Below are 12,969 nucleotides of genomic sequence, written 5' to 3'. Positions count from 1 at the left end.
TTAGCCTATTTAGGTTTGAAAAAACTAATACACATGGAACTGCATCTCTTTCTTTCTTGGTCAACTTTACTGTTTATAACCTAAGAAAAGCTAGTTATTTCTATCTTTTCAGGTCATATTTTTTCTATTGAAGTTATACTGCTTTTGAAATATAAGTTAATTTATCTTCTATCTTTATATAGCAAGGCAAACGCAACTCTATCAGGGTCTTAGATCTGTAATTTCCAGTCTAGACAATGGGGAAAGCCAAAAAAGGCCCTAAATTTGTAGTGATGAAGAAGATAGTCGCCTCAAAAGCAATTAAGTAAGCTCTTTGTCTTTTCTTCTATTTTATGCACCCACCTATTAACTTGTATCTTGTGTTGATTGTTTTGTTTAATGGTGTGTGTGTTGATTTTTTTTGTTTAATGGTGCATAGAGATACAAAGAAGATGTTCTGAACCCAAAGAAAAAAGATCTCTCTAAAGACAAGCTCCCCCAAAATGTGTAAGTCTTTCTGTTTTATGTTACGGTTGTGCTTATCTTTTTCTTGTATAGAGTTTTTAAAGTTAAGAAGTTCTGTTAGTTTTTGTTTAAGTATTCAATTTTTTGATTGTTTTTTCTTTAATTTTAAATTTGGCCACAAGTTTCTTCCGCACTTTACTTCCAATATAATTCAGCATTGGGGCCACCATACAGGGTTTTGGTGGATACCAACTTTATTAATTTTTCCATCCAGAATAAAGCGAGTGGTTAATGCTCTCATTTGATTATGCTTCATCAGATCTTGTATTACAAAATGCAAAAGCTTAAACATTTATTATAACAGGAGAGATAACTTAAAAAGTCAAAATGGAATTAAACATTTTTTTTTTGCTGACATGACAAAAAAACAAGAAAAAAAATTGAAAAACTTGAACAATTGTATACTTTTTCATTCACTTGTTCATATAGTTGTACTTTGAATTAGTTACCCTTCTTTTTGGCTCTTATAATCTCTTGCTCCCTTCTGTTGATTTGCCTTTTCCCATTATTTTCTTTGCAGTTGGATTTAGAGAAGGCAATGATAGACTGTTTGTATGCAAAATGTGAGTTTCTCGGTCTTTGATATCTTTTATTATTCTAAACCTAGCTACTTTTTCTTTATTTTTGGCATGCCTTAAGATGCTGGTGATTGTTCTTCTGTTATCTGTTGCAAAATTTTGGTGCTCTTGTCAGTATGTATGCTCTCAGTAAGAAGAATACATTGAACATTGGAGTAATTTAAATAAATGAGTAATGACACCAATTTTTAGGTTTTGCTGTTCCAATTTTGTTAATCTATTCCTCCTTTTGGATGTGCAGGTACACCTTGTATCACTGATTGTGTGATGGCTGAGCTTGAGAAGTTAGGTCAGAAATACCGCGCAGCTTTGAGGTATGCATCTTCTGGATCTACAATTAATTCAAATTAAATTGGGAACATCATTACTTTTGGTGTTTTGAATTTTATTGGAAATTTTAATGCCATTCCTAATGAAAAGTACTACATTTGTGAACGAACATTGATTTCATACTTCTACTTTTCCTTTACCAGGATTGCTAAGGATCCATGTTTTGAGAGACTAAGTTGTATTCACAAAGGAACTTATGCTGATGACTGCATTGTTGATAGGGTTACTCATGTAAGTACTGTTATGTACACTGACTATACTTGAGAAATCCAGTTCTGAAGAAATCTCTTTTATTTTCATTAAGACTTTTAGTTTTGTGTTAACCTTGGCATGCTTACACAAAATACCCTCGTGGCCCACCCAACACACTCCAGCAACCCACCTCTCAACAAGGGAGTTAGAAAAGGTGAATATTTTTATGTGAATCATAACATCCTAAAGTCCTTGGTAGTCTCCTCCAAATAATATGTTTTTCTGGTTACAGTTTGAAATTTGTTATCAGAACTTTGGTTTGATAAGATATTATGCTGGCATGCATTTGGATATGTCTTTTTTTTTTTTTTTTTTTTTTTTTTTAGATTTTTGACATTGTTCTTGGTTTGTGAAATTTATTAATTTCATTATATCACTATGCATTTTGGTTTTATGTTGAGAAATTTATTGTCTTGATTGGCTACAATCAGCTATTTTGTTGTTTTTCACGATAACATTTGTGATTGATTGGTTGTTTTTTATGTGAGCAGCATAAATGTTACATTGTTGCGACATGTGATCGAGATTTGAAGCGAAGGATACGTAAGGTGACCTTCAACAAATAAGACATTCACAGTGTATTGATAAAATTGGTTCTGAATTCTGATAGTCCCCTGTTCATGTGCAGATCCCTGGTGTACCAATTATGTACATTACTCAACACAAATATTCAATTGAACGGCTGCCCGAAACAACAATAGGTGGAGGTAAGCTCTATGTTATTGTTGTCAATTTGCATATGCTCTTAAAATGGGCAGATTTTAGTTGGGCATTTTTTAGTTAGATGACGGGCAGTTTTTCTAACTCACTTGGGTGTTTTTCTTGCAGTTCCAAGAATTTGAGACATCATATGCAAGAATGGGATATTACGTGGTTTGGTCACAACCTTGTCTGTTCTGTATACATTATTAGAAGGAAGTATTTTTTCCCTCCCAAAATATCATGCTGTCTTTTTTTATATTTCTGTCCAGTGATAGGCAAGGTCCTAGTGGATGTTTAGCATTACCTAGTGCCTGTCGTCAGTAAGGCTGCTCCCTTCCGTCAAAAGACGACATAGAAATTTTGTTCTAGCTCTATAATTATTCAAGTTGCCATTTGAAATCATGTTGATATGAATTTGATGGTAGTCAATATTAACCACACATTAAGTAGCAATATGACTATCAGTTTGATTAAAGTTTAGGATTTTCATAAATGGTGAAATGATAAAATTTTATTAGCAGTTATAGTTCATTTTATGATATTTTGATGTATGCGAGAAAGATGAATACAATTGTGATCAATAACAATTTGTCTAAAATTGATTCAATTCAATATATATGATAAGTTGTACAAACATGGTAAGTTCTTCGAAAATTTTTATGTATTTCATTATGCAACAGAATTCATGGACAAGGAGAAAATGGTTGCAAGTCCTTGCAAAATGAGCAACTAAACTAGGAAGAAAAAGTTCAACAATTGTTCTGTAACAGAATTCAAAAAAATTTTTAGATTGTTGTTTATGATGTTCTGTAACAAAATTTTCATGAAGTTAGCATAGTCTCAGAAGCTTGAACATGATTGGTTTATAGATTGTCCTTTTCCAATCACTTTGCTTCTAGTTTATGCAATATTATTATTATTATTGTTATTGTTTGTATTTTGACTAGCTATTAAAGGATTCTAACATTAGCATATCTGATTGAATACCCTCCACTTAATTTAATTATGTTGACATAATCAAGGATGTTGTTCAAAATTCATTGAATTGTTATTCAAAGGTTAACACTAGATTTGCAATCTAAATTCCTACTCGACAAGAAATTAGTGAGAATTTTATGCTGGGCGCTTATTTGAATTTGAAACATCGTTCTATCTGGGTATGAATTCTTGTATTTGGATTTGTTTTCAACAAATATGCATTTTAATATTTTGAGGTTTAATGAAAGTTTTAACTTGATATTTTGTGGGTAAAGATATTAATGATGTGCCAGCACATGGTGTGGCAATGCCTTGAAAGACGTTTGATATTCGAAAATAGTTTGTGATTCCATTAATCTAAAGCTCCCTCTGTACTTTTCTTTTCTATTTTGTTGATATATCAAATTGGTAATTAACTATTCCTACCTCTTAATTACTCTTTTAGGTTTGAAGTACCTAATAGACATGGAACTACGTCTCTTTTTTTCTTGGTCAACTTTACTGTCAATTAACCCAAGCCTTTTAGTTGTAATGTAATTAAAGATGTACTGCAATGAAAATGTAATATAATGGAATTGTAATCAAAGTTATGCTAATGGAATGGTCAGATGAGAAATTAATCTTTTTTTGATGGAGCAATTGCCCTTCCCAAGATGCTGACTCTACGACTCGGTCATGTAATCACCAGAATAAGATTTAGTGTACTTCAACCATTAAACCCGACTATCTTGGGTTCGAGTGCAATAAGTTGATGCAAGAGAGTACACTCTTAATATTTCTTGGAAAAGATTTAATCTCAATACACATATCTAGGCCCAAATCTGTAGATGCTTCAATTTTGCTCAGGCCCTCTAACTCAGTGATGATAACTTCTTTTTATCATAAAATAAGCTTTCGATGTCCAATGGACTTGATTCTCGGACAAGTGATCCGAGTTAAAAAGAAGTGAGATGTCAGGTCATTTTTACATTTTCAGTTTTCTAGAGGTTTGCATTGAACAGGGCACGGGAACTAGAGCTGAAAGCAACTGTACCTCTAACTTACAAGATGCCAAAAGTGTCGAAGTACGATGGGACAAGAGACCCTAAAGTACATGTTATGCAATATAAGGCAATGATAAAACTTGCCGGTTTGCCTCAGGATGTTCTCCATGTCACTAGTGGGAATTGCCCAGACATGGTACTACAATTAAAGAAAAATATAAGAAAAGATTGAAATAAGCTTACTACAATATTCTTGAGGGAGTATGCTTACAATCTCCAATGAGTGTCAATATGAGGGATCTAGAGACCACAGTTTAGAAAGCTGATGAGACATGCTCTGAATATATGGCCAGGTGCAGGGCCAAGGCCACTCAAATGAGGAATAAACCTGACACTAAAGAGCAAATTAAGATTTCATCAAGGGGACTTTGCTAGCATACCGTGAGCAAAATGCATTATATGCCATTGGCGGAGTTTTCTCAAGTTTATAAGACCGGAACTGCCATTGAGGATAAACTTCTGGAATATAAAAAATATGGAAATCGATGTGGGAATTATCGGTCTGATTTTCAAGGGTCGGCTGAGAATGCCCCAAAATTATGGCAACCCTAATCACCATTTGCCTATAAATAGGCAAATGGGTCCAAAGATTAGGGTTTGATTTTTGATTACTTAAGGAAAGCTCTTGAAACATCATTTCTCATTCTCTAGATTTTATCTTTAACAAGTGTTTTAGGTAGTGTTGGTTCTTTTTGTGGAAAGAGCAATGAATCCGCTGACTGACAACTTGATTTGTGAATTGCAGGTGTGCTAGGTGTGTGAGTACACCAACTGAAAAATAAAGTGCGCTTGATCTAACTTCTAAGCTGTGGGTTTGGATCAATGGTATACGCTTCACCGGTTGTGTGATTAAAATAAATTTAAGCAGAGGAAATTATAAATAAAGATTTGATTGCTTGAAATGTAAAGGAGATTTGATTGCTTAAAATGTAAATTGATTACTTCTATTGAAAAGAAAGCTTGTAATTACAGGAAATGTAAATAAACAGTGCTTAGGAAAAATAAAGATAAGGCTTTTGAAATTCAACTAATTGACTCATTAGAGAGTTTGATTGAATTCGTTGGAGAATTTGGTTGGGGCTTTGGTCGGGCTGTCTCTTGCTCTTTTTATAGGCTTCTTAGGCAGTTACCAAAAGATCCACTGATGCACATTATCCTCATTGGCTCCTTTGGTTTCCACCTTCTATACGTGGTAAATAACTACTTGAGGAGCGCTTCCCTTTTTTCCAACTGCAACTCACGTCTTCTATTATCTCTTTCTTATTAATTAATTAATTGACAGAAATTAATAAATCAATTAATTATCCAAAACAATATTAATTGATTCCCAATTAAATAAAATCCAAGTCAAAATCCAAAATACAAAGCTCAATTTAAAAAATCACAAAATAGGTCCAACAATTGCCCCCATATTAAGTTGGTCTATTGGGCCATGCTTAATATGTTAGCCCATTTTGAAAAAACCTAACCCATTTATGATTTAAAATTTAAAAGCAAAAAAATGATCCCTTCTCTATAGACTCTTAAAACTTAGGGATTTTAATCACGGTCAAAAGACAAACCTAAAACTATTTTTTGTGCTACCAATTCTCAAAGAAATCTATGTAACACATACAAGCAAACCCATCAATCTTCATCATTGACTACTGGTAAGTCTCTTTCCACAAAGGATCTATCATTGAAACACTTTTGTCCTTTTCTTTTCTTTTGTTGCCTTGATTTTGATGATGTAGTAAAGGGTCCCCTTTTTTTCCTTTCTAATCAAAACAAAACATGGCACCAAGAAGAAAGTACCATTGCTTTTCCTCTTCTTCTTTTCTATTGTTTATACATATATAAAAAGGAAACTCTAATCACACAAGTTTTTCCATCTTATTTCCCCTTTTTATTTTTATTTTTATTATTTTTTTAAATAACTAGGTTTGGTAGCCATTGCTTCGGCCACATCTATTCCTGCAAATTCTAACTTTCTTTTTTGTTTCGTTTATTTTCTTTCTTATTTATTTATTTATTTTAGTGATTTCTCGCGTATCAAGGCTATGGCATCTAATGAAAATCCTTGATCTAATTCTATCCTTGGACTTAAGTTAGAGGCACCAGTTTCTTCATCACTAGTTCCATTGGCAACTATCGTTCTAGATTTTAATGCTAGTGAGCATATTTTTTCCACCTTAGCTCAAGGTAACGAACTAGTTCCTCTATGATGAATAAATTTGAGTTTGCCAATTGTGTACCTGATTCCATTTGAGGAGTACATCTGTTGATGCTATGAGATTGGTAGGAGTAGGAAACTACTTTTTGGATCTCCATAATACAGAGGAAACTCTATCAAAATTTCCCCAGAAAAGAATTGACTTTAAGCTCCTTGTAATAGGTTCCACTATTGCATTTTCTAATAACTCAAGTGACGCTCCTACTAGTGCACTAGCTCCTCAAGTAAACTCCTCTACTAAACCTCGTATAACATATATTGTGCACTCTTTTGCTTATCTTATAATTCTCTTACTTTACTTACTGGAACATCATCCCTGCTCTCTTGATAAGACTATTTGACCATTAACAAAAAGGCCCCCATCATCTCCCCTACTATTGATGAGAAACACTAAATTAATTCTATCTCGTCTTGTTCTCCCGCCTCTGCTAGTATACAAGATCAAGTCTTGGCCTCAACATACAAACTTATAGAATGAATGGATAGATCTTCTAGAACCAGTGTGCAAATCCCTTTGGGAAGATTAAGGATGTACTCCTGTATCAAACTATACAGGCCTCCGCAATCAGGCCCTCCTCTGTGCACTAGTGTCCTTTGTGGCACTTTAAGATTTTGGTTTGATTATTGCAACTCTTTATTTTTCCCATAGGTTTGATGTGTATTACTCTTCTAGACATCTGTGCTTTGACTGGCTTACTCATTATTAGAGATGATGCACCAAGCCTAGTCCTTCCTCTATCGACTCAGTCTCATATACTTGGTCATTCGACTCCTATTCCTTAGTTATCAAGTTTGGCCAAAGTACCAGTTCATTAGATTATGTGCAGTTCCTATGGATTTTGTTGTGCAAGTTTATCTTCTTCCCACTTCTGGTCATCCCATTGGTGAGTATCTCCCTTTGGCTTATGAACTAGCTTGTGGGTGAACTTATGCCCTAGGAACCATGCTACTAGGTTCTGTCTTCCACAGCTTGCACAAATTAATTGTTAATAAACCTTTTAGCAAATGGAATGGTAGTCTGTGGATAATAAAACTTTTGCTTTTCAGTTAACTCCTCTTTAGGCTAGGCATCTCATGGTAGTCCCATGCGAAGCAATCTTTATACTCGTGAAGCAGAGCTATGACCTTCTACTTTATCTCCGGTTTTAATAGGCTACTAACATATGTTAATCTTAGATCCTTAGGTGTGCCGAGTTTGATTTCCTCCAAGGGATTCTGGACTCTTATAAGAATGTTATCCAACTTTTGTGGCACAGGGTTAAGCACATGCAACTAGACTTTTTCCCTGAAATCATCTACTAGCTCTTTCTCAAATATCACCTCAACCCCATCAACTTCCTGCGAATCTTTAATAGCTAACTTGTCAAATAGTTGCTGCAAATAAGCTCTAGAGATGGCAGCTGCAGCTATTGCCCTCTCTTCATTAGAATATGTTTTATTAATCATGGAGCTCTGTCACCTCAGGCTCACACCTCATCCTCTTATAAGGCACGATGGGTAATGATGGTGTTGAACTAACTCTATAAACATCTGATGAGTTATCAAGAGATGGGCTAGTATCCTCTAAAACTTCAGTAACTATATAATCAGGCTGATTCAAGGCACCACGTTCCTCAAAAGAAAAAATATTCTTCAACTTCCAGTTCTTCAAGTTCCATCGTTTCCCTTCAAGTCCACCCCCTTCTAATACAAGGATGGGATTGAAATCCACATCATACAACTGTGCTTCCAAGGCATTGGGGTTAGCTTGAAAAGTTTTAGGGTCTGCCCACACAACTTTCACGTCATCACCTTTCCAAAACAACAGAAACTGATGCAAGGAGGATGACACACACCAGATGACATGAATCTAGTCCCTTCCTAGTAACACATTATAACCAGTAGTGGATCTAACCACAAAGAAGGTTGACAAAAATGTTTTACTACCAACAGTAATCTCTACTAGTAGTACCCCCATGGTTTTTGACACATCACTAGTAAAAGTGGACACTGAAATGTTGGTAGCTATAAGATCTTCCTTTATCTTTCCACTAGCTAAGAGTGTTTTGAATGACATTATATTCAACGTCGATCCATTGTCTACAAGAACCCTTGAAATGGGTTTTCCATCAATGTGTGTAGTTATATATAATGGCCTGATATGTTGAGTCATTCTTTATGCAGGCTTCTCAAGCACTACCCATTTCGGTTCTCCAGGCTTGGAACACTGAATATTCACTCTACTGCATATCTCTGGTTCGTTAGAAGCTAGTTTCTCCTGAGTTACACATGTCTTCCTTGGGAACTTCCAGAACTCCAATTGCAAGACTATTTCTGAAACTGCATAACCAAAAGGTAAAGGCACACCTTTAAATGAAAAGTTACCTTCTGAAACCTCTTTCTCTATAGAACTCCTTAGGATTCTACATCATCATCTGCAGCTTTACGCCTAAACATATTTTTCTTAATTCCATATTTGGAACTTGCTAAAGCTGCCTTCTGCCACTTCTCCAAGACTCTTTTCCTTTGCAACCTCCTCTTCTGAGTTCGAGTCAAACGTTGAGGAAACTTCGGATGTTGCACTACCATCCACTTTTTGCTCGGTTCAATAGGTGGAGGAATAATAAATCTTGACTGTTTCCTTTGGAACTGTGGCTCAGATCTAATCACTTTTGTCTTTACAAGAAAGCAATCAATAGATGGACCAGCTCCCCTTGGAAACTTCTACTGCCAATGTTGTTGTGGCTTATTAGGTGTATCTGAGAACTTTTGATGAACCTGAAACTTCTTCAATTGATCAGTGATACTCCTCATATCTACTTCCACGGTATTGATGGATGCAATAAGTGGAAAAGGATCTTCATCAATCAACATCTACTCTTTGTTAGGGAAACTCAAGACTCCTCTATTAATGCAGTCCTGTAGAGCATTTTTGAAACTCTAGCAGCTATTAGTATTATGGTTCCAGGAGTCATGGTAACTTGCAATATTGTTTTCCTTTCATCTTCATCTCCTTCAGCATGAAATCAAAGATCTCCTCAGTTTTAGACACATCAAAGGTAAATTGAGTCTCTGAACTAGAGTTCTTCTTTTGAGATGTTGTCTATACTGAGTCCTAAGTTTGGACACACACAGGAACTTGAGTTCACAAAGTCAGCCTCTGCTGTTTTCTAATGAAGCTCCTAATAATAAGTTCCCACTGAGCTTCTTTTTCTCTATGATTCTTCTTTTAGCAGCTCTTTATATTTTGCGACTTTAGCTGCCAACCATAGAAATCTCTAAACTCTATCCCTTGGAATTTCTTCCTCAACTTGAAGCCCAAGCCTTTCTGAGCCATCTTGACAAACTTGTATTCAGTTAAGAACACCTCACACTTGTTCCTCAGCTTCTTAAACCTTGCAATAAATGAGTCAGCCTTCTCTCCGCTTCTCTGTGTCAGCCTGGATAACTCGGCCGCACAAACTTCTAGCTCAGCTTTAAAGAACTGGGTATGGAAGAGACGCTCCATCTCATACCGTGAATTGACTGAGTTCCTCGAAAGTATTGAATACTAGGTGAAGTTGTACTTGTCAAGGAGTTAGGAAACAATCACAACTTATAGTTAGCAAAAAATTCTCCAAATTGGTGAGTTCGCCACATTGGATGGTGAATCTGGCTATATGCTCCACAATCGATTGTCCATTTTCTCTAGAGAATAATATGAAGTTTGAAATTCTGTACCCTCTAAGATAAGGGTTCTCTCTATCGATTGTTTCTGAATACGACTTCACAAACTCTAGGTGTCCAACTTGTCTAAGGCCAGGCCCATACAGCTCCTACATAGCATCCCTCAGAACATCCATGGTGACTTGGGGAATATGAGGAACATGATTAATTGTTGCTTGAGGAACTGTAGTGACACCAGTGTATGTATTCTGGGGAGTTGTGTTGAAGGCAACCCCTTCAGTTCCTTAGCTGTGCCTATCAATGATTGAGGAGCATAAGAAGCCTCAGCTTCATAGACACCTGGGTGAGTCATAGTACTAGTGGTCCCGAAAATAATGTTAAGAGTCACTATCGGCCTACCAATGGGGCAGCCTGTCTAGAGTGGTACCTTTGATGGGTGGTGCACCAACTCCTCTCTTTGTTGTGGTGGTTGATACCTCTCTTCAGCAAGAGCACGACCATTGTCAGTGGTCGCCGAGTTCTTTGGTGCACTTGGATGAAGATTCATTCTTCTCATTAGCAGAACACTTACTAGTGTTGACGCGTGTCTTTATGCCCCCGCCTGATTCGAGATGATACGAGGATACAGAATGAAGGGTTAATGCTATCTAGAAGTCTTTTAATCCAAGGATTTAAATTAAACCAGTTTTAAGTTTCTGGTTGGGTCACAGCTGCGTCATGCAGCTAAACAGTCGCGTGACATGACTGTTAGCTGCGTCACGCGACTGTCAGCTGCGTCACACGACTCTCATCCAAATTGCTGTCTGAGCGACACGTGGCTGTGGTCCAGAAAGAAAGCTGCATCATGCAGCTAACAGATGCGTCACCCAACCGTAAGCTGCGTGACGCAGCTATTCTCTGTTGCCCTACTTCTATAAATTCATCTTTTTCTCTCATTTAACGGGGGGGGGGGGGGGAGGTTTTGGTTTTTAGCGCGTCTAAAAATACGCTTTCGGCTACGCTTTTCTCCAGAGACTCTTCTGACTTCCCTTGAAGAAAAATAGCCATTAGATATCAATTAGGGTGAAAATAAAAATCATAAAAAAGAAAAATCAAGAAAGAAAAGAGTGAGTATTTAAAATCCTTGTTGACAAAGCTTCTGGAATGCCTTAACCATCATTTGTTAAGGCATTTAAGCCATTTACAACCCTCAATATGAGGATTAGGTAACTCCTTTACACTTTTTGTATTATTTATTTATTTATTTATTTATTTATTTTGTTATTGTTTTAGTAGTTTAATCTTAGTTAAACTGTATTCTATTCATCTTTGGTCATTTTAGGTTTTCTTAAAGCATATTTAGATAAAAAATGATCTAAACAAATCGTTGGAAAAATAAGCTTGGGAAAGAACAGTCACGTCACCCAACTGTTCAAGAAAGAATAGTCGCATCACCCAACTGTTCAAAAAAGAACAGTTGCGTCACGCGACTCTCAGTTGTGTCACGTGATTGTTCTAAGATTTCCAGAAATAAATTTTTGTTTCTTTTAAAAAAAATATAAATTTTGCACAGAATAAAGTTTAATTTCTCCAATAAATCTGAAGATGTCCCATTATGAATAGATTGCAATTTAATTAAGTTTAGAGTATTAAAATGTAATTTGCATGTTTAAGATTAAATTGAAAAAATAAAATAAAATGTGATTTAGATGCTAAATAATAATTTTACTTGATTTTGTTTTTTTTTGGTTTTTGGATTTAATGTTGAGTTGGGTAGAATGTATTTTAGGTTCGGTTTGTTACCCGCCTTGAACCATAAGGCAAGAGCGGGTCTTTTATTTATTTGATTTAATTGCTTTGGTTTGAATGAATGCGGTGATTGGATTTGATTGGGGTAATTAAATAATTTTCCACATAAAAACTCGGTCGATTCATTTGGGTTGGGTTTAAGTAAATAAATAATTTGGCTTTTCTAACTAAAATAAATTAGAAATCGTAGGTTAAAAGAGATCGATTTTTCCCGGCGTCGGCTTCCAATGGGCCGACGTACCCAATTCCCTTACCCAGAATCTCATTGGTGCGCCTGACAAGTCTTTTTAATAATTTGGCCTTAAATAAAATTGGATTTAAAATGGAGTCACTTTTTATAAAATAAATTTGGGAACGGTCCCATTGCCGAAATAATGGGTGGCGATTCAAAAGAATGTTTTATAAGACCGATTTATCGGCATCGTATCCAATAAAATGTTTTGTCACCACTTTTCATAATAAGATCACTTTCCATCAAAAAATAAAAATAAAAAAGGACGTTTTCGAGACTCTCGGGGGCGGTACGAAAACAGATTGGCGACTCCGCTGGGGATTTTACACCCGCTAATCCCCGATCATTTTTTAATTAGTCGGTTGTAATTAGGAATTAACTCTAAAAACCTATGTTTTCTAAAATTGGAAATAAATTGGTTAGAAAGCCGTCAGAAAATTCTTTAATCGTCCTTGTTTTTTTTATTTGCTTTCCTCTATTTTTTTTTTTAGTTCTTGCATCCATATTGCATTTCTTTCTTCTCACTACTTTCTACCTAAAATTATCCCTCGGTATTATTGTTAACTTCGGAGGTGGATCCAGCCTAAACCTTGCGTTTTAGGCACATCCATCCGAGAATTAGCAATTTTACCAACCGCAAGCCTAGTACCTTAAAAAGGTGCGTCAAAAGGAGTAGGCCCACGTGAAAGCTCGAATCTTGCTTGC

At 35.8% G+C, this 12,969-nt stretch overlaps 1 protein-coding gene across 1 annotated transcript; it reads left to right on the top strand.

Moving 5' to 3' along the window:
* The first annotated feature begins 236 nt into the window (after nt 1-236).
* Nucleotides 237-7,382, top strand: LOC119369690 (uncharacterized). The gene is made up of 13 exons (XM_089715923.1): nt 237-304; nt 421-486; nt 619-724; nt 1,025-1,067; nt 1,324-1,396; nt 1,556-1,643; nt 2,156-2,212; nt 2,293-2,382; nt 2,493-2,542; nt 4,346-4,523; nt 5,064-5,132; nt 6,475-6,568; nt 7,249-7,382. The coding sequence occupies exons 1-13, from the start codon at nt 237-239 to the stop codon at nt 7,380-7,382; spliced, it is 1,116 nt and encodes a 371-aa protein (XP_089572049.1).
* The last annotated feature ends 5,587 nt before the right edge of the window (nt 7,383-12,969 follow it).

This window comes from Jatropha curcas, chromosome 11 (genome assembly GCF_041381405.1).
Source record: "Jatropha curcas cultivar XTBG-Jc1 chromosome 11, XTBG_Jcur_1.0, whole genome shotgun sequence".
Classification (NCBI taxonomy): Eukaryota; Viridiplantae; Streptophyta; class Magnoliopsida; order Malpighiales; family Euphorbiaceae; genus Jatropha; species Jatropha curcas.
Note: the sequence above shows the minus strand (reverse complement) of the source record. Positions and strands in the feature narration are given on the sequence as shown.

What these genes read in the sequence shown, in the direction of transcription:
- LOC119369690 (XM_089715923.1), top strand. Translation starts at nt 237, where the DNA reads ATGGGGAAAGCCAAAAAAGGCCCTAAATTTGTAGTGATGAAGAAGATA. An exon ending in GACAAGCTCCCCCAAAATGT is followed by an intron (nt 487 to 618) that starts GTAAGTCTTTCT and finishes ATTTTAAATTTG; the next exon opens with GCCACAAGTTTCTTCCGCAC. An exon ending in ACTTGATTTGTGAATTGCAG is followed by an intron (nt 5,133 to 6,474) that starts GTGTGCTAGGTG and finishes CTTGGACTTAAG; the next exon opens with TTAGAGGCACCAGTTTCTTC.